At 39.5% G+C, this 17,135-nt stretch overlaps 1 protein-coding gene across 4 annotated transcripts in view; it reads right to left on the reverse strand.

The window, feature by feature from the left end:
* Window positions 1-17,135, reverse strand: part of LOC132113886 (storkhead-box protein 2-like) — a 73,210-nt gene that overhangs the window by 16,568 nt on the left and 39,507 nt on the right. For 3 of the 4 annotated variants that reach the window (XR_009425224.1, XM_059521923.1, XM_059521925.1), the window contains exon 2: window positions 223-375. Coding sequence is in view for 3 of the 4 variants with exons in the window: in XM_059521923.1 (XP_059377906.1) it covers window positions 223-375 (153 nt within the window). In the remaining variant the exon portion in view is untranslated. Of the gene's footprint in view, window positions 1-222; window positions 376-6,624; window positions 6,929-17,135 lie in introns of those variants that run through there. The other variant, XM_059521924.1, reaches the window with a different exon arrangement.

Here is a 17,135-nt window from a genome sequence, read left to right on the forward strand (position 1 = left end):
CACAGGCTAATGAGGTGACACAGCTGAACGTAATTTCAAATCAAATCATTAAACATTGACGAATGCTAACAGGGGGATGATGCAAATGGAAACAAAGTCCAAAATGAAATGACACTGTGACATCATAATCACATGAACTTTTGTATCTCGACATTACTTTGAAGGCATTTAAGCTCATTTACATCACTGATTTTCAGCATAATCATTGAAATTGGAAATTACCTGGGAAGCATGTTGCTAGGTGCTCGATGAGAGTCTCCTGTGTGACAGTCTTACGGGCGGAGTTCATGGCAGAAATAGCCAGGCACAGGATTTCTCCCAGTGGGATGAACTGGGATTGGCTGATGGGAGACATGCTGATTGGAGACACATCACCTACAAATAAAATGCAAATAATAAATGGCTGTTATTCAAATTCTCTACTATGTACTTAAAAAGTCAATTAAAACACGCTAATAATTAGATCAACAGTTTTTAATGCTAATTGAGATTTGCTAAATATTTAATTTAACAATGTTTTAGAAATATTTGTGTTTTTAAAGGTTAACTTTAATTAAGTGCCTGGTGATGGCGAATAACACCAGGTAAAAATGTAATCTAAATGTAATCAGAATGTAATGTAATGTAAATGTAATCTAATCTAATCAAAATGTAATCTAAATGTAAAAATATGCAAAAGATTAAGTATCCCATGCCTAATTAAATATCCTATGTCAACGGATATATCAGTGAATAAAAAGGTCACTAAGGGTGCTTTCACACATGGTTTGATTGCTCCCCTCTCCCACCTTACTGTTTTTTTTTCTGAACCACAATACATTTACATCATCAGACTGGCAGCTGTTTACGCTGTTACTTGGTAACAACTATGCAGAAGACGGCAAAAATTCAGTACCGACATCTGCACTTATGACAACACTGCTCTGCTGCAGCTTGTGTCACACTTTTCAGTGTCAAGTGTCAAGTGATTGCGTAAGCACAAAAATACACAATTTGACCAATTCATATGTCATTAATAGCAGGTTGCTTATGTAATTTAGTATGATTGCATTCAGATCAGAAGCGAACCGTACCGGAGTTCGCATGCCCTATACCCCAGACAAACCCCTTTAGGCAGACTCGAATATAGTTGGCTGGTGTGCACCAAAGTTCAGAAAACAGCCAAACTAACTGAACTCTGATGTCAAATGACGTCAAACCAAAAGTGCTAGTGTGAAAGCCCACTAATACCAATATAGTGGCAATATACAGTTCATCTCTAGATAATCGTTTCAGTACGTTTTAAGTTCATATTCTGTAGAATAAGCATTTAATTCATTTCAAAAATTGTTCTATAAATCTCATTTGCTGTCTTTACTTTGTATTATATTTATCAGCATTATATTAATCATAAATATCAGCACTGACATTTGAAAAACCCTTATCAGTTGACCCCTGCAATACAATCCCAAAACTGCACCTTGGGAAAAAAAATAAATGGCAGTCCGACAAAAACACTTTCCAACAACATTTTAATCATCAGTCTCTGTTTTTGAGAAGCGCTGCAGAAGAAGTTACAGATCCCACCTTTAGCCTGCTACAATTAAATCTCTACCCCTGACACAACTCTATCATCCTTAACTACAGACATAACACTTGCTCTTTAGACCGACCCAATTTCTGTACTACTCAAAGACCTCTACCAAAAATAGCACAGAACATCTGGTGCTAGACTCTCCAGTACAGGCCCTGGAAGAGACACCCAGAAGAGGCAACACACCCAGCCAGCAGGCATTGGCTCTGGGTAAGTAGCTCAGCATGGATCCCTGTCTCTTAGGATCTAAATCGGGCTTAACAGGTGTGCAAAGCGAGGACAGAAACATACTGGTAATGCACCTTCTTGGCTGCTGTTGAACAAGGGTAAGCTGATTAAGAAAAAACATATGTGAGGAGTGCACAAAGTGAACTAGTGTCCATGTGTAGGTGGAAAGCAATAATGAGACACACTCATGGTGGTCAGACTGATAAAGATGAAACACTGACCTAAGATCTGTTAGATGCAGGTTATCAGGGATGGTAGATGCAGGAATCTGATCGTAGATAAACATGCTTCTTCTAGTGGAGACATGAACTATAGATATGCATAGGTGCCCCATTTACAGTCTGGCCTGGTGACATTACTTGAACAATGTCCAGGAGGTTGTCAAACCTGCTCAAAAAACCCAGGTGTACAAGTAACACAAGATTAACAGGACACTAAACAATTATAGCGAGTTTCGTTTCAATGGCAATCCCAGCACAAACATACGTACAATTAAGTGCAAACCAAGAGTCTTAAGACGGACTAGTGAATAACATGACAATTCAGACTACATACAGCGCACAAACATGCCAATCGCTGACTGAAACTGCTAAGAGCAAGGACTAATCAAATCGAATTGTCAAAGTTTGCTAGGTTAGTTGCATTACATCTTTGAAATGTACTCAGTTTTGAGGAACGTAGTAGCAATTTAATGAGATTTCCATGAATAATACATTCTGCCTAATAATCTGAATTTCTGTCCATCCAAAAACAGTAATATACTAGCCTAATTGTCTTCACACATGCCCCTTATTTCTAGGACATTTTAAGTCAACACTGTTGTGAGATTAACTGAATTGGTAACAGGGTTAGTATAATTAACTAAACCAATTTTAATTACTAAAAATATAATAAACTTTAACTTAAATAAAATAAAACTGAAACACTATGCAAACTTCCATAAAAAAAAATACAATAAATATGACAACACAACAAAATAACTAAAACCTTAACTGAAAAAAAAGAAAAAAAAAGAGTAAAGTAAACTGAAATTCAAATAAAAAATAAAATAAAATAATAAAATAATACTAATAAAAAAACTATAACAAAAAGGTATACCATAATTGTTTGAGCTTAAGGTATCATGAACCTAAATATAACAATAGTTCATGAACTATTGTTAATGGCTAGTTAGTGTTCAATCACAGTACGTTATCTGTTAATTCCTGTTTACAGTTAAACTGTTAATATAAGAATATTTCAAGTTAAATTTATAGGTTACTGATTATTTCTAATATAGTATTTCAGAACTTCACAGTTAATTATTGTTAGCTATTGCATTAATGTTGACATATAGAACTTTAAAGTAAAGTTTTTCACTCACAGATTTATTATTGTGCTATTGAATAAATGATTGAATGATGCATTTATATAGAGCTTTATTGTGTATTGCTGTACACCCAAAGTGCTTTTACAATCGGGTCTCTCCTCAGCCACCAACAGTGTGCAGCATCCGCCTGGATGATGCGACAGCAGCCACAGTACAACGGCACCAGTGCGCTCACCACACACCAGCTACAGGTGGAGAGGAGAGAGAGTCGTAGAGCCAATCAAGTGGATGGGGATTCTTAGGAGGCCATGATTGACAAGGGCCAGTGGCGACAATTTGGCCAGGACACTCTGCTTACTCGAGAAGTGCCATGGGATTTTTAATGACCACAGAGAGTCAGGACCTCAGTTTAATGTCTCGTCTGAAGGACGGTGCTTTTTGACAGTATAGTGGACCATTTTATTAACATTCATTCTAGTAACCATTTTAGATAAATCTGACCCTAAAAAGCACAAAAACAAAAGAAAAAGTGCTCACGCTACAAGCTGATTAGGAAAAAAAACTCTTCCTGAATAAGTGGAAGATTCTTGGTCAGAATAAGCTGCAAAGTGAACCAAGCTTTGACTAATAAGCAAAAGGCAAGAATTCAAGAACATATATACCGTATATACCTCAAATAAATATACCTAAAATAAAAGCCGGGACCTTTATTTACCTGAACTGCAGAAGGTAACAGGCTTTTATTTGAAGCAGGCTTTTATTAGAGGCAGGCCTTTATTTCTAATTCCATCTGTTTGATAAGTAATTGTTTTAAATAACCCGTTTTAAATTAAAAGGGATAGCATTCCAGTGGACAGAGATCATAACATTAGCACAGAATCAGTTCAGAATCAATCACCAAAAGAATCAGTTCGGTTCAGACGCGCTCTGTGTCAGTCTGCTTCACACTGAATCACACATGCGCAGTATCATCAGCTCCTCGGTTCTCGAATCGGACGCATCCGACAGAAACGGTTCTCGGTACAGTGTACTGGTGATCCGAAAACTGATGCAACCGGTTCTTGACTCGAGAACGAGAAACGCTCCGGCAGTGGTCGTGTACGTTTGTTATCTGGCTCTGCTGCACAAATTTTCCCCCGGCCTTTATTTAAGACCGGCCTTTATTTGTCCGTGTTGACCACGCCCCCGGCCACTATAAGAGGCCCAGTGTTTATTTGACTACCGGTTTTTATTTGAGGAATTACGGTAAACAAATACCTATTTAAGCAAAAGTTGCTTAACTAACCACTTTAACTAAGCTTAAACTTCCTGGTCATGGATACATTTCAGTCATATAATGCCGTTTTCTCACCCTCATCAGAGTAGGACTCTCTATCTCCCCTGAGAGATATTTTACGACAAGACCACCTCTCCTCACAGACACTGACATCACTGTTTTCTTTTTTTCCTTCCAGGAAAGAGCTCCAACCGCCTGACTGGGACTATGGTTCTGCGGCCCAGTCACTCGTGACCACAGACACTGTACAGTAAACACACTGCAGCCCAAACATCACTTCTCCAGCCGATTTCTCACAGTTCATCACTAAATCTCACAGAGAACTCCTCAACTAGCAAATCTTATCTGCACTGGTTTAGAAAAACATCTTAAAAAGTGCAGGGGACACATAAATCCTATCAGGGTAGATCAGGAACAATTAGATGGCATACTTTTTTCGATTTGCTGAAAGGTAAGAGAGAAAGCAATGCTTGCACACACACCATGTTTAAAATAAAAACAAAAGCTCTAGTGAGGCACTTGTACAAATAAAGCTCCCATCAAGAATCTTAGAAAAAAGCAAGAATGATCCAAATCTCCAAACGATCATTGCGTTTTTCCTCACCACACAAGTGTACTTTGGCATAAACGCTGTTTTCAGGTCAAGGTTATTCCAGAAAAAATTGGTTTCATTACACAATAGCTGTAGTCAAAGAGGACAAAGGGGAGGAACTGCTCTCTGTTTCCTAAGTGAGCTTTGATCTCTCTGATGGTCCATGCATGTTGTGATGGTGGTGATAGCATTCAACAGCAGGATGCGACCAGCGCTATGCATTACAATGAGTCCTGAAACTGAAAAATCTGCATCAAACTGTCATGGTGTGTTCAGACTTAAAGACTAGCAACCAGAATTACTTTACTCTTATTTAAATAAGAGAAATTTGAGGCAAAGAAACTACTGAAATAAATAAATAAATAGAACTACCAACAAATATCAGTTTTTGTACCTCGAATAGAATACTTGATTCTGATTGGTCAGCGGAAGCATTCTGCTGTCAGATATTTTTGCATAATGACTGCTGATGTGTGTAACTGACTGTTGCACAAGGCAAACAACAAATACATTTTCCACACATTTGCTTGTGAATTTGACTACACCAAAACTAATGATCATATTATCCCTCATATAGCACATTATAAAAAAAATATCATGGTAATTCATTTTTTCATCACAATAAAACAAGGGTAAGTTTGTCATTAGTTTGCATTTTAATAAGGCAAACAAAAATGTTCTGAAAGCTTTTTACATGAAAATATGGTTTTACTTTTGTATAAAATGTACAGAGGAACACAATTCTTAAAAAAAACGTTCTTTGACGTACAATACATCATGCATAGTATATATCAAAGTATCATCACTTCACAGTAAGGGAAGACTTAAAAGCTCAAAACAAATATATTGCATTAAACTTTCAGACACTGGGTGAAAAAGCTTGTCAACTGAACCGTGGAAACTTTCACAGATAGCTGGGAAACCAGAAAGTGACCTGAACCGTGGAAACTTTCACAGATAGCTGGGAAACCAGGAAGTGACCTCACACGCAACAAAGAGCTGCATTATCAGAAGCAAAACTGAAAACATGTGATGTTGCTGTCAGCTTTAACCCCCAGCAGGGAGAGAGGAAGAGAATGGCAGACATTATCAGAGCATCCTGCTCCATTTGTTCACCCCCCACCCCCCGTCTAACAGTAGGCCCGGTACGGGGGGCTCGTCTGATGTGGGTGGGGTGGTGGGGTCTGACACAGGCACAAGTGCTGAGGGTTTAAAAACATAGTCTGTCTTTATCTGATCCCGCCTGCAACAGCTGCATCACAGCCCTGGTGAGATCAGCATGTCACAGATAGGCTTAATAAAACACAAGCGTGGCAAAAAATAAAGCATGACGTGACACGGAGAGAAAAAGAGGATGATTGAGAGACAACCATCCTTGAACTTGAATGCGTTTTGCTCTGGAGGTGTTTTCGCTGATGGATAATGGAGGAGGAGGTATGCAGAAGACGCGCTCACGCCTGACGCTGCCGTAGTAAACATTCGCCCCACAGCTTGGGCTCTTTGTCCAAACATCTCCTGATCAACCCCACCCCCTCTTTTGTGATTCATTCTGACAACGCCACAGCACGCAGCATAATTATGGCGTGCAGACGAATGTGCAGCAGAACCGCCTCGGCTGCAATGAAAGAGAGAAGATCAAGCTCTACCTTGGTTTATTCCGTGTGGCTCCAGCTCATAAAATCCAAGCAGACTTTGGGATCCTTCCGAGAGCTTTCCACAGACAACTGAGCATTCACTCCAGGGTCTTACCCAGCATGCTCTGGTCCACACAAAGAGAGGGGAGGTGTGACCAATCACATTGGGGCTGAGCTTGCACAGTGTTTTCTTTTTTTTTTTGGGAAGGGGGTCCTTACAACACTTGCTCACACCCAGTAATGCCCACTGACACGGTCTAGTGGGCGGGCCTTTCAGAAAAAGGTTGTTATGGTAACGCATCCCTGTTGTACCTAGTGTGTCCACAAACCATATTTTCTCTCTTTCCGATGCTCAGCTTCAGCTTCCCCAAATTCTTTCCTACATTCTGCTAATTAATAATTAAAGGAACCAGGCTAAACACTGTCATTCCAATGTGAAAAAAGCACAACTGGATTGTGGGGAAGAAGATTCCAGTTTTTTTTCATTAATTTAAAAGCATCACATCTCGCATTAAAATCGTCCTGAATCTAACGTCAATTCCATCTCAAGGCAAACGATGAGTGTGTATCATCATGGTGGTAGCTGTTAATGTGGCGAGGGGGTGTGAGAGGGACGGAGAGAGGGGGGAGGGGCCTCTCTCAAAGGACACATGGGCGATCACAAAAGGCTCAGGCTTTAATCAGAAACACAGAGGATCTGCTGTCTCATGCTGTCGGCCCCTGAAATGAATTCAGGTTCCCAGGGTTGAATGACAGAAGACTCTACAGAAGGAACCATTAATCACTTTGTGATCAACCATGGTAAAGGAAAAAGGAAATTAAATTGTATTTTCACAAATAGACTAATTTGCGATTTTGATGGGAAAGAATACACATTTTTAAAAGCACTTCAGTGTTTCCTTTTAAGGCAAATAGCAATATAATGTTTTTACAGTTATGGTTTTGTTCAAATCAGTAACCCCAAATATCTGCATAATTCAAATAATCAAGTAAAATAAATAAATAAATGTGAAGTTTAGGGGTCAGAAGGTTTTTTTTTTTTTTTTTTTTTTTAAGACATTAAAGGGGTCATCGGATGCCAATTTTCTTTTGCCAAAGTCTGTAACATGGTTTGGTTAAAATTTTAAATTGAGGTGTAAAAAACCTTTTTTTATCCTGTCAAAAACGGCTCTTTTCACAGCAAGCCGTTTTGTAGCATTTTCCTTTAAATGTTAATGAGCTCTCCTGACCCCACCCCTCTCTTCCGAGACAGTCTCAGGGACACCGTTTACTTTAGCCACATTTATTGTGAAACTTGCCAATTAGCATATTATTAGGAAGGCCGATTTGCAAAGATTCATTAAAAAACCTTATAATCACTTTTTCTGTTGGCGAAACTGGATCACGAATGATTCGCGCAAAGATAGACGCATTTAGGTAGATCAGGGGCGCATTCCCTTCAGAAACAAATGTAATCCACTGCGTCTTCAGTGGCTCAGATGTCAGAAGTAAATGACGACTGCTATATTCATTATTACATCCAACGACAGAACACCTCAATCACATAGAAGACATTCTTGTCTACTTCTGCTAAGAATATATTAAAATAATCCAAATTGACCATAAAAAGAAATTTATGATGTTACAGTATATTTCTCTTTCAGATAAATGTTGTTCTTTTACATTTTCTGTACATCAAAGAATTCTGAAAAAAAAACTATCATGAATTCCACTAAAATGTTAAAGGCACAACATGTCAAGGCCCCAGTATACTTCAAACAATATCGAACAAAATTTAGAACAAAATCAGGCCGAAACGAAGTTCGTTGAGTTTATTTCAGCAGTTCAACAGCTGACCAAAGCAAACTTTCTGGGGGAGTTCGTTTGGCTCCTAAACACCTTTGAGATTCTATTGGTCCGTGGCAGTTACACAATCTTTGTAACTGCCACGGTGTGTTCTGAAACTCCTCCTTTTTTGACGAGTGTTTTTCTTTTCTCGGTTCGTTCCTCATTCTGCTGCGGTCCTACAGTAGAGCAGCATCTCCTGAATAAACTGGAGTGTCGAATAGCTGAGCTGCACAAATATATCCACACCTTTACGATCGCTCGTGGATAGACTTTAAAGATACATAGAAAGTATTTAATTCCTAGAAATTGCAACAAAGCTTAGTGTCGACGACCCAGAGTTATGCAAAAAGAGACATAGAGAAACATCCGAGACATGTTTTCCAAAGCCATGAAAAGAATGAAAGGAAAGAGTAAAAATGTAAGGTTGCAAGTACCAAATACATGTGTTTCATATAAATGTTACACCATACTGCTGCTGGTGTTGTTCTTTCAATAAGTAAATTTAAAGGGTATACAGTAAATGAAATGCCAAATGAATATACAATAAACCTTTGTTTTTTATCAAAAGTAAATCATGACACCACATAAAATTTAAATAGGGTTAACAATTTATCCAGTTTAATAAAATAAATGAACACTAATAAAATAAAGTAACAAACTCCAATATTTTTTTCCACATCATGCTAAAGTTCTCAGACTATAAGCCATTCACACATCTCATAAAGGACTGATTATGAAATGGTTCTTTTGTATTGCAAACATGATAACTGTCTCTGAACTGTTGCTTATCTTTTGTCTATAATATTCTGACAATTGGGGCCTGTCTCACACCTAGATTGCCTACACTTCTTCATTTCATCGTTGTTTTGTTTAGGGGATAGGCACGAGTGTTGTGACACGTTTACATTAATCTACACCCCACTTCCAGCAGCTCTACTCCAGCAACTTCTTTTTGCCCCGAAACAAAGAACGAAAACGAACTTTGTTTTAAGTATATCAGGAACCAGTTAAATAATAATTAGTTGAAGTAGCTTGATTTTTTTTCTTCAGTGTTCCCTTTTTGAGGTCAATTATTTATTAGGCTTATAATAAATATAATATAATATAATATAATATAATATAATATAATATAATATAATATAATATAATATAATATAATATAATATAATATAATATAATATAATATAAAACATACATTTTGAACAAATATTTTCAAAAACATGTGAGTTCTGATAGTTTTCTAAACATTCCCATGCAGTAGAGTTTGCACACTACTACAGCTGTGTAACTGTAAATGTTTTGTTACTGTTCTGTGCCCATCATCTGTTATTTCCACCACTTCATCAAGCCACTCTTCTTTAAAACATGATTACGTTTTATTCGACATCATATAGCATTTGTGTTAGCTCTTGTGTTAAGTTTCTCCATCCGCAACCATTAAAGTATTTGATTTCTACAGTGACTGATTTGGTGCACATCTCTTTCTAGGAAACCTGTAACCCAGTGGTTCCCAACCTTTTTCAACTCGCGGCCCACACAACCACACACATATGATTGCGCGGCCCACTTCAAAAAATTTACTGACCCCGCTATTGTTGGGTTAATAACTTAGTACTCAGAAGCTAGATTGATAACTGTATTTATTGAATGAACTAGGGCTGTGCGATATGAAAAAAAAAAAAAAAAAAAACTTATCGCAATTTCTTTGATCAATTTTGCGATTGTGACACACACCGATATGCTTTTACAGTCATAAATGCATTTAGGAGCTTTATCAAAAAGTTGTAATGTCTATAGAACAGACATAAGTCAAAATTATCACTATAGTAAAGATGTAACAAAATGTATAGACTTATGGCAAAAAAAAAATCCTGTGTACAGGGACTGTGTACTTTTTTTTTCTTTTTTGCCATGCATTGTTCATATAGCTCATTAATTGTAGCGGTGCCTCAGGTGTTTGCAGTGTGTATCTTCTTCTTCTTCTTCTTTTTCTTTCGGCTGCTCCCATTAGGGGTCGCCACAGCGGATCATCCGTCTCCATACCACCTTGTCCTCTACATCTGCCTCTTTTACACCAACTACCTGCATGTCTTCCCTCACCACATCCATGAACCTCCTCCTTGGTCTTCCTCTTTTCCTCCTTCCTGGTGGCTCCATCCTCAGCATTCTCCTACCAATATAATTCATGTCCCTCCTCTGCACATGTCCAAACCATCTCAATCTCGCCTCCCTCACCTTGTCACCAAAACGTCCAACATGCGCTGTCCCTCTAATGAACTCATTTCTAATCTTGTCCATCCTCGTCACTCCCAACGAAAACCTTAACATCTTCAGCTCTGCTACCTCCAGCTCCGCCTCCTGCCTTTTACTCAATGCCACTGTCTCTAACCCATACAACATCGCAGGTCTCACCACAGTCCTATAAACTTTTCCTTTCATTCTTGCAGATACTTTACTATCACAAATCACTCCTGTCACTCTTCTCCACCCAATCCACCCTGCCTGCACTCTTTTCTTCACTTCCCTAACACACTCTCCATTACTTTGCACTGTTGACCCCAGGTACCTGAACTCCTCCACCTTCTTCACCTCTTCACCCTGTAACCGCACCACTCCACTGCCCTCCCTCTCATTTACGCACATGTACTCTGTCTTACTCCTACTGACTTTCATTCCCCTCCTCTCCAGCACGTACCTCCACCTCTCCAGGCTCTTCTCAACCCGCTCACTACTCTCACCACAAATCACAATATCATCCGCAAACATCATAGTCCAGGGAGACTCTTGTCTGACCTCGTCCGTCAACCTGTCCATCACCACTGCAAACAGGAAAGGGCTCAGGGCCGATCCTTGATGCAGTCCAACCTTCACCTTGAACCAGTCTGTCGTTCCTACTGCACACTTCACTGCAGTCACACTGTCCTCATACATGTCCTGCACCACCCTCACATACTTCTCTGACACACCTGACTTCCTCATACAATACCACAGCTCCTCTCTTGGCACTCTGTCATACGCTTTCTCTAGATCCACAAATACACAATGCAGCTCCTTCTGTCCTTCTCTATACTTCTCCATCAACGTTCTCAAAGCAAATATGGCATCTGTGGTGCTCTTCCTCGGCATGAAACCATACTGTTGCTCACAGATGGTCACCTCTTCTCTCAGCCTGGCTTCCACTACTCTTTCCCATAACTTCATGGTGTGACTGATCAACTTAATTCCCCTGTAGTTACTGCAGTTCTGCACATCTCCCTTATGCTTAAAGATCGGTACCAGCACACTCCTTCTCCATTCCTCAGGCATCCTCTCACCTTCCAAAATCTTGTTAAACAATCTGGTTAAAAACTCCACTGCCATCTCTCCTAAACATCTCCATGCTTCTACCGGTATGTCATCTGGTCCAACTGACTTTCCACTCTTCATCCTCTTAATTGCTGCTCTCACTTCCTCCTTACTAATCCTATCCACTTCCTGCTTTACTAACACCACATCATCCAACCTTCTCTCTCTCTCATTTTCCTCGTTCATCAGCTGCTCAAAATACTCCCTCCATCTTCTCAACAAACTCTCCTCACTAGTCAACACATTTCCATCTCCATCCTTTATTGCTCTAACTTGCAACACATCCTTCCCAGCTCGATCTCTCTGCCTGGCCAATCGGTACAAATCCTTTTCTCCTTCCTTAGTGTTCAACCTCTCATACAGCTCCTCGTATGCCTTTTCCTTGGCTTTCGCACATTCCCCCTTTACCTGTTGCCGCATCTCCTTGTACTCCTGCCTACTTTTCTCATCACCCTGTCGATCCCACTTCTGTTTTGCTAACCTCTTTCCCCTTATGCTCCCCTGCACTTCCTCATTCCACCACCACGTCTCCTTGTCTTCCTTTCTATTTCCAGATGTCACACCAAGTACCTTTCTAGCTGCCTCCCTCATCACTCCTGCGGAAGTTTCCCAATCATCCAGCACCTCTTCCCCACCACCTAGCCTCTGTCTGACCTCTTCCCTGAACCTCACACTACAGTCTTCCTCCTTCAGTTTCCACCATCTTATTCTTCTTTCAGTCCTTACTCTCCTCCTCTTCTTCTTCGTCTCTAAAACCATCCTACAGACCACCATCCGATGCTGTCTAGCTACACTGTCCCCTGCCAACACCTTACAGTCTCCAATCTCCTTCAGGTTGCATCTCCTACATAGAACATAGTCCACCTGTGTGCACCTTCCTCCACTCTTATAGGTCACCCTATGATCCTCCTTCTTCTTAAAATACGTATTCACCACTGCCATTTCCATCCTTTTAGCAAAATCTACCACCATCTGCCCTTCCACATTTCTCTCCTTTAGGCCATACCTACCCATAACCTTCTCATCACCTCTGTTCCCCTCACCTACATGTCCATTAAAGTCTGCCCCAATCACCAATCGTTCATTTCTAGGTACACCATCTACCACTTCATCTAATTCACTCCAGAATCTTTCCTTCTCCTCCATCTCACAGCCGACTTGTGGAGCATAGGCTGATGACATTTATCATCATCCCTTCAACTTCCACCTTCACGATCATCACCCTATCTGAAACTCTCTTCACCTCCACTACACTCTTACTGTACTCTTCCTTCATAATCACCCCTACGCCATTTCTCTTTCCATCCACACCATGATAGAACAGTTTAAACCCACCTCCAATGTTTCTGGCCTTACTCCCTTTCCACTTGGTCTCCTGAACACACAACATATCTACCCTTCTCCTCTCCATCATATCAGCTAACTCTCTCCCTTTACCAGTCATAGTGCCAACATTTAAAGTACCAACCCGAACCTCCACTCTCCTACACATCTCCTTTCCCCGTCGCCTCTGTAGACGTCTTCCTCCTCTCCTCCTCCTCCTTCGGCCGACAGTAGCCCAATTTCCACCGGTACCCTGTTGGCTAACGATACCTGAGGCGGTCGTTGTTAACCCGGGCCTCGACCGATCCGGTATGAAATTCTTATTCGTGACCCGCATATTTGATTTGGCACATGTTTTACTCTGGATGCCCTTCCTAACGCAACCCTCCCCATTTATCCGGGCTTGGGACCGGCACTAAGAGTGCACTGGCTTGTGCCTCCCTAATGGCTGGGCTGGTGTATACAGTATGTGTATGCGGTCAGCAGCGAGAGAGCATAAAAATAATGCACGAGTGCGAATCTCTCTGTTCGCACGCAGATTTCCTTTGCTCTGTCACAAAACCAGACGTGCTTGCTCAGATACACGCTGCTCTGCGCGGAGAGAGTGTGCGCACTTAAAACGTGTCTCCTCTCACTTAAACTGCGTCCTGTGCACTCACAATTCTCTCTATGCTCATGTGTTAGATATTAATTATTTTCGCACGTTTTTGTTTCTGGCCTTTTACCGCGTGCAGTGTGAACGCTCTCATCCATTAACATGGGCTCGGAAAATAGGCGCATCACAGACAGTGTGTGAACCTGGAGTTAGGCATATGCCCAGTCTGTTCTGTTCTTGCGCTAGGCGCAGTGCATTCTGATTGGATCAGATAGCATACTACGGGAGGTCAGGACCGCGGAAAATCGTGCTATAAAGCAATTTAGAAATCGTGCACGCTCAAATCGTGATTTTATGACGATTTCTTTCAATCGCACAGCCCTAGAATGGACTGGAAATGAACAGAAAATAATTGGCGGCCCACCTGCAATACCACCGCGGACCACAGGTTGAAAAACACTGCTGTAAACCATATTCATCGGTTCTATAGCACCACCAACTCTATAGAGGTTTGCATGAGCATTGCAATTATTTTGCATTCAGTAGAATTCAATCAAATGGCTTGCAGCTTGTAACACTAAATGGTGGTAACAAAAATTCTAGGCATGCAAGAAAGAGAAGCACTTTCTGCTCCAATTTTTGGCTACTTGAGCCTTGCGTCTCGTCTCCAGGATGGATCAAAACATCCAAAAGCTATCAGGCGGCATATTTCTGCAACTCCACTCAAATTTGTGTGGAAGCATGTTTATGCACCATGGATCTGCCTGACTTCAATCACGGCATGACTTAAATGAATGAGATGTGAGTCTCTTAGAAAACAGAAGCTCAGACTGTTTGGCACATCTTCCACACAAGAAAGAAAGAAAGAAAGAAAGAAAGAAAGAAAGAAAGAAAGAAAGAAAGAACGAGACTAGTTTTCATGGCTATGCTCAAGGGGAGACATCAAAGAGTGAGAATGAATGAATTCTAACTCAAAATATGACTGCCCTCTACATACCCTCTACAGATCACTTCAGTACTATTTCTGTGATGCAACTGAAGCTGAAAACATTGAAATCTGACCTACGTTTTAAATATAATACAGAAATCATGGTGACCAAATGATCCTATTGGCAAGGCTTTGATGTAAATGAATACAGCTCTATTGCCAATACCCCACAGTGCAGAAGGGGCTTCCGTTAGCTGCTTTGTCATTTAAATGAAACCCATTCACAGAATACTATGGCAACAAACAAACTCGACAAAACAAATACACTGGTTTGATATTAAAGACCCCATTTGATGCATCCAGTGAAAACAGAAAAAGCAAAACTGAAAAACAGAAAAAATTTGTACAATCTACTAAACATTTTATTTTATATTTCATTTATTTTATATGAAATGATACAATTAAATGGAACAATCAAGTTAAATATTTAAATACAATTAAAATAAATAAAAAATAGTGCTGTCATTAACTTTCAGCATTGCATTTACACAAGAGGGATGTGTGAAACTATAAAATAAAATATTTAAAAATTATTTAATATTATAAATAAAACATATAGAGTGATATACAGGTTTTCACACTCTTTTTCATGCTAAAACTCTCATGTGCTTGTTAGAGTGATATCACTATACTGTTCTGCTGCATGACCCTGAGGATATGACACTTGACTCCACAAATGTTGTGCAAACACTAAGAAAAGGTGTGTGTACGATTGTGTTTACATTGTCCTCCCACCATTAAAACCGATCGGATCATTGCTTAGGAAGAGACACTTTGATATGTTGAAAGGTCCTAGACAAATGAGAAAACCAACAACATAGATGAATATAATTTCTTATTAAACCACACAGTTTCTTCAAAGTATGGATAATTGCAAACTCTGAGCCCTTGAAGTGTAAGAAATTAGATTTTAAATAAACTTTACTTTAAATGTTTGGAATTCAGTTGCCGGAATGAACTGAAGATCTGTGCTTTCAGCAAACAACAGCAACATCTAACAGAACAGCAACAATGACTTGATTTTCATTTAACAAATGTTCTCCAGTGTGTTAGAGGGATAAAAATATATGCTGAAATGCACAAGGTAAATCATGCACACCCAACAGCATCTCAAACATGCAACATAAAACGGGTCAAACACCAGCAGGTAGACACTGTGTCCTTTCCACTTGACTTAAATATGCATTTGACAATCCTGTAAATAACATGAAAGAAACAGTAAAAGAATAGTTCACCCAAATATGGAATCATTTACTTAAACTTCATTTAATTTCAAACCATATAAATATTGCAATCTTGAATATGCTGGGCAGGGATTGTCAAGCTCCAAAATGACAAAAAAGTATCATAAAATTGGTTCATATGCCATTTATTTAAAGTCTTTTAAGTTATCTGAAACCATTGTTAATTCACTCAAAACCTTGACATGAATCGGTGATGTCTGAAACGTGAATGAACTGTCCTTTGACTCTGATCTTTCTGTTCACAAAGACGGATTCATTCACAACTCGTTTTTATTCTGTTTAAAATGTTTATTTTGTAGTAAACTATTTATTTAAGCAAATGGATTACCACTCATCTTTGTGAAACAAAAGTATTAATCTCTTTTAAATCAACGTTTCTTCTTCCATCTCATGACTGAAAATAACTCCCATAAATGAAATATATGCGCTGAGAACAAATTTGTCTCCTCTGCCTGGGTGCTTATATATAAGATTTATTGAGATATTGAAAAACTGACATTAAAAAGCTAGTCTGAGTTGGGGTACATGTGCGGTGTTTCCCCACAGGGGGCATTCTTGCATCAGGCAGCCGAGGGGCCACGGTGGGTTAACGGGTTCATTCTGTATCCCAGCATGCATTGTTGCATCCTTTATGCCGCAGTGTATGTGTCGGAGCCAACTTGTCAGTATGAGATGATGTGTGTATATGTGTATGTATACTTGTGCGTATGTCAATTGCAGTCAAAATCAATATTGGAATCTTTTCAATGATGTAGAACATCCTTTTGGTTCTGGTAATCACACTGAAATCCTTTTGCAACTGCATCATACCAACAGCCAGGAAATCACAAAAATATGCCGTTAACAGTGTTAACATCTGATAAAACCAGTATTGACAGAATTGGCAATAATGATTGCTCAGGCATCACTCATGGCCTGAGGCACCAATGGATGTCATGGCACATTAATCATGGGTCACGATGGTCAACTAATCAACGAAAAACAAAGTCAATTAGTGAGATCAATAAGTTTATCTAAATTTTTTTCCTCCATCCATATATATTACATTATATTATACAAACAATACCATTCACAAGTTTTGGGGTCAATAAGTTTTGTTCTTTCTGTTGTTAAAAGATATTAGTACTTTTATTCAGCATGGAGACATTCGATTGATCAAAATTGTCAATAATATACATTTATTACAATAGATTTTAATTTA

The sequence above is a fragment of the Carassius carassius genome, chromosome 33 (assembly GCF_963082965.1).
Source record: "Carassius carassius chromosome 33, fCarCar2.1, whole genome shotgun sequence".
NCBI classification, from domain to species: Eukaryota; Metazoa; Chordata; class Actinopteri; order Cypriniformes; family Cyprinidae; genus Carassius; species Carassius carassius.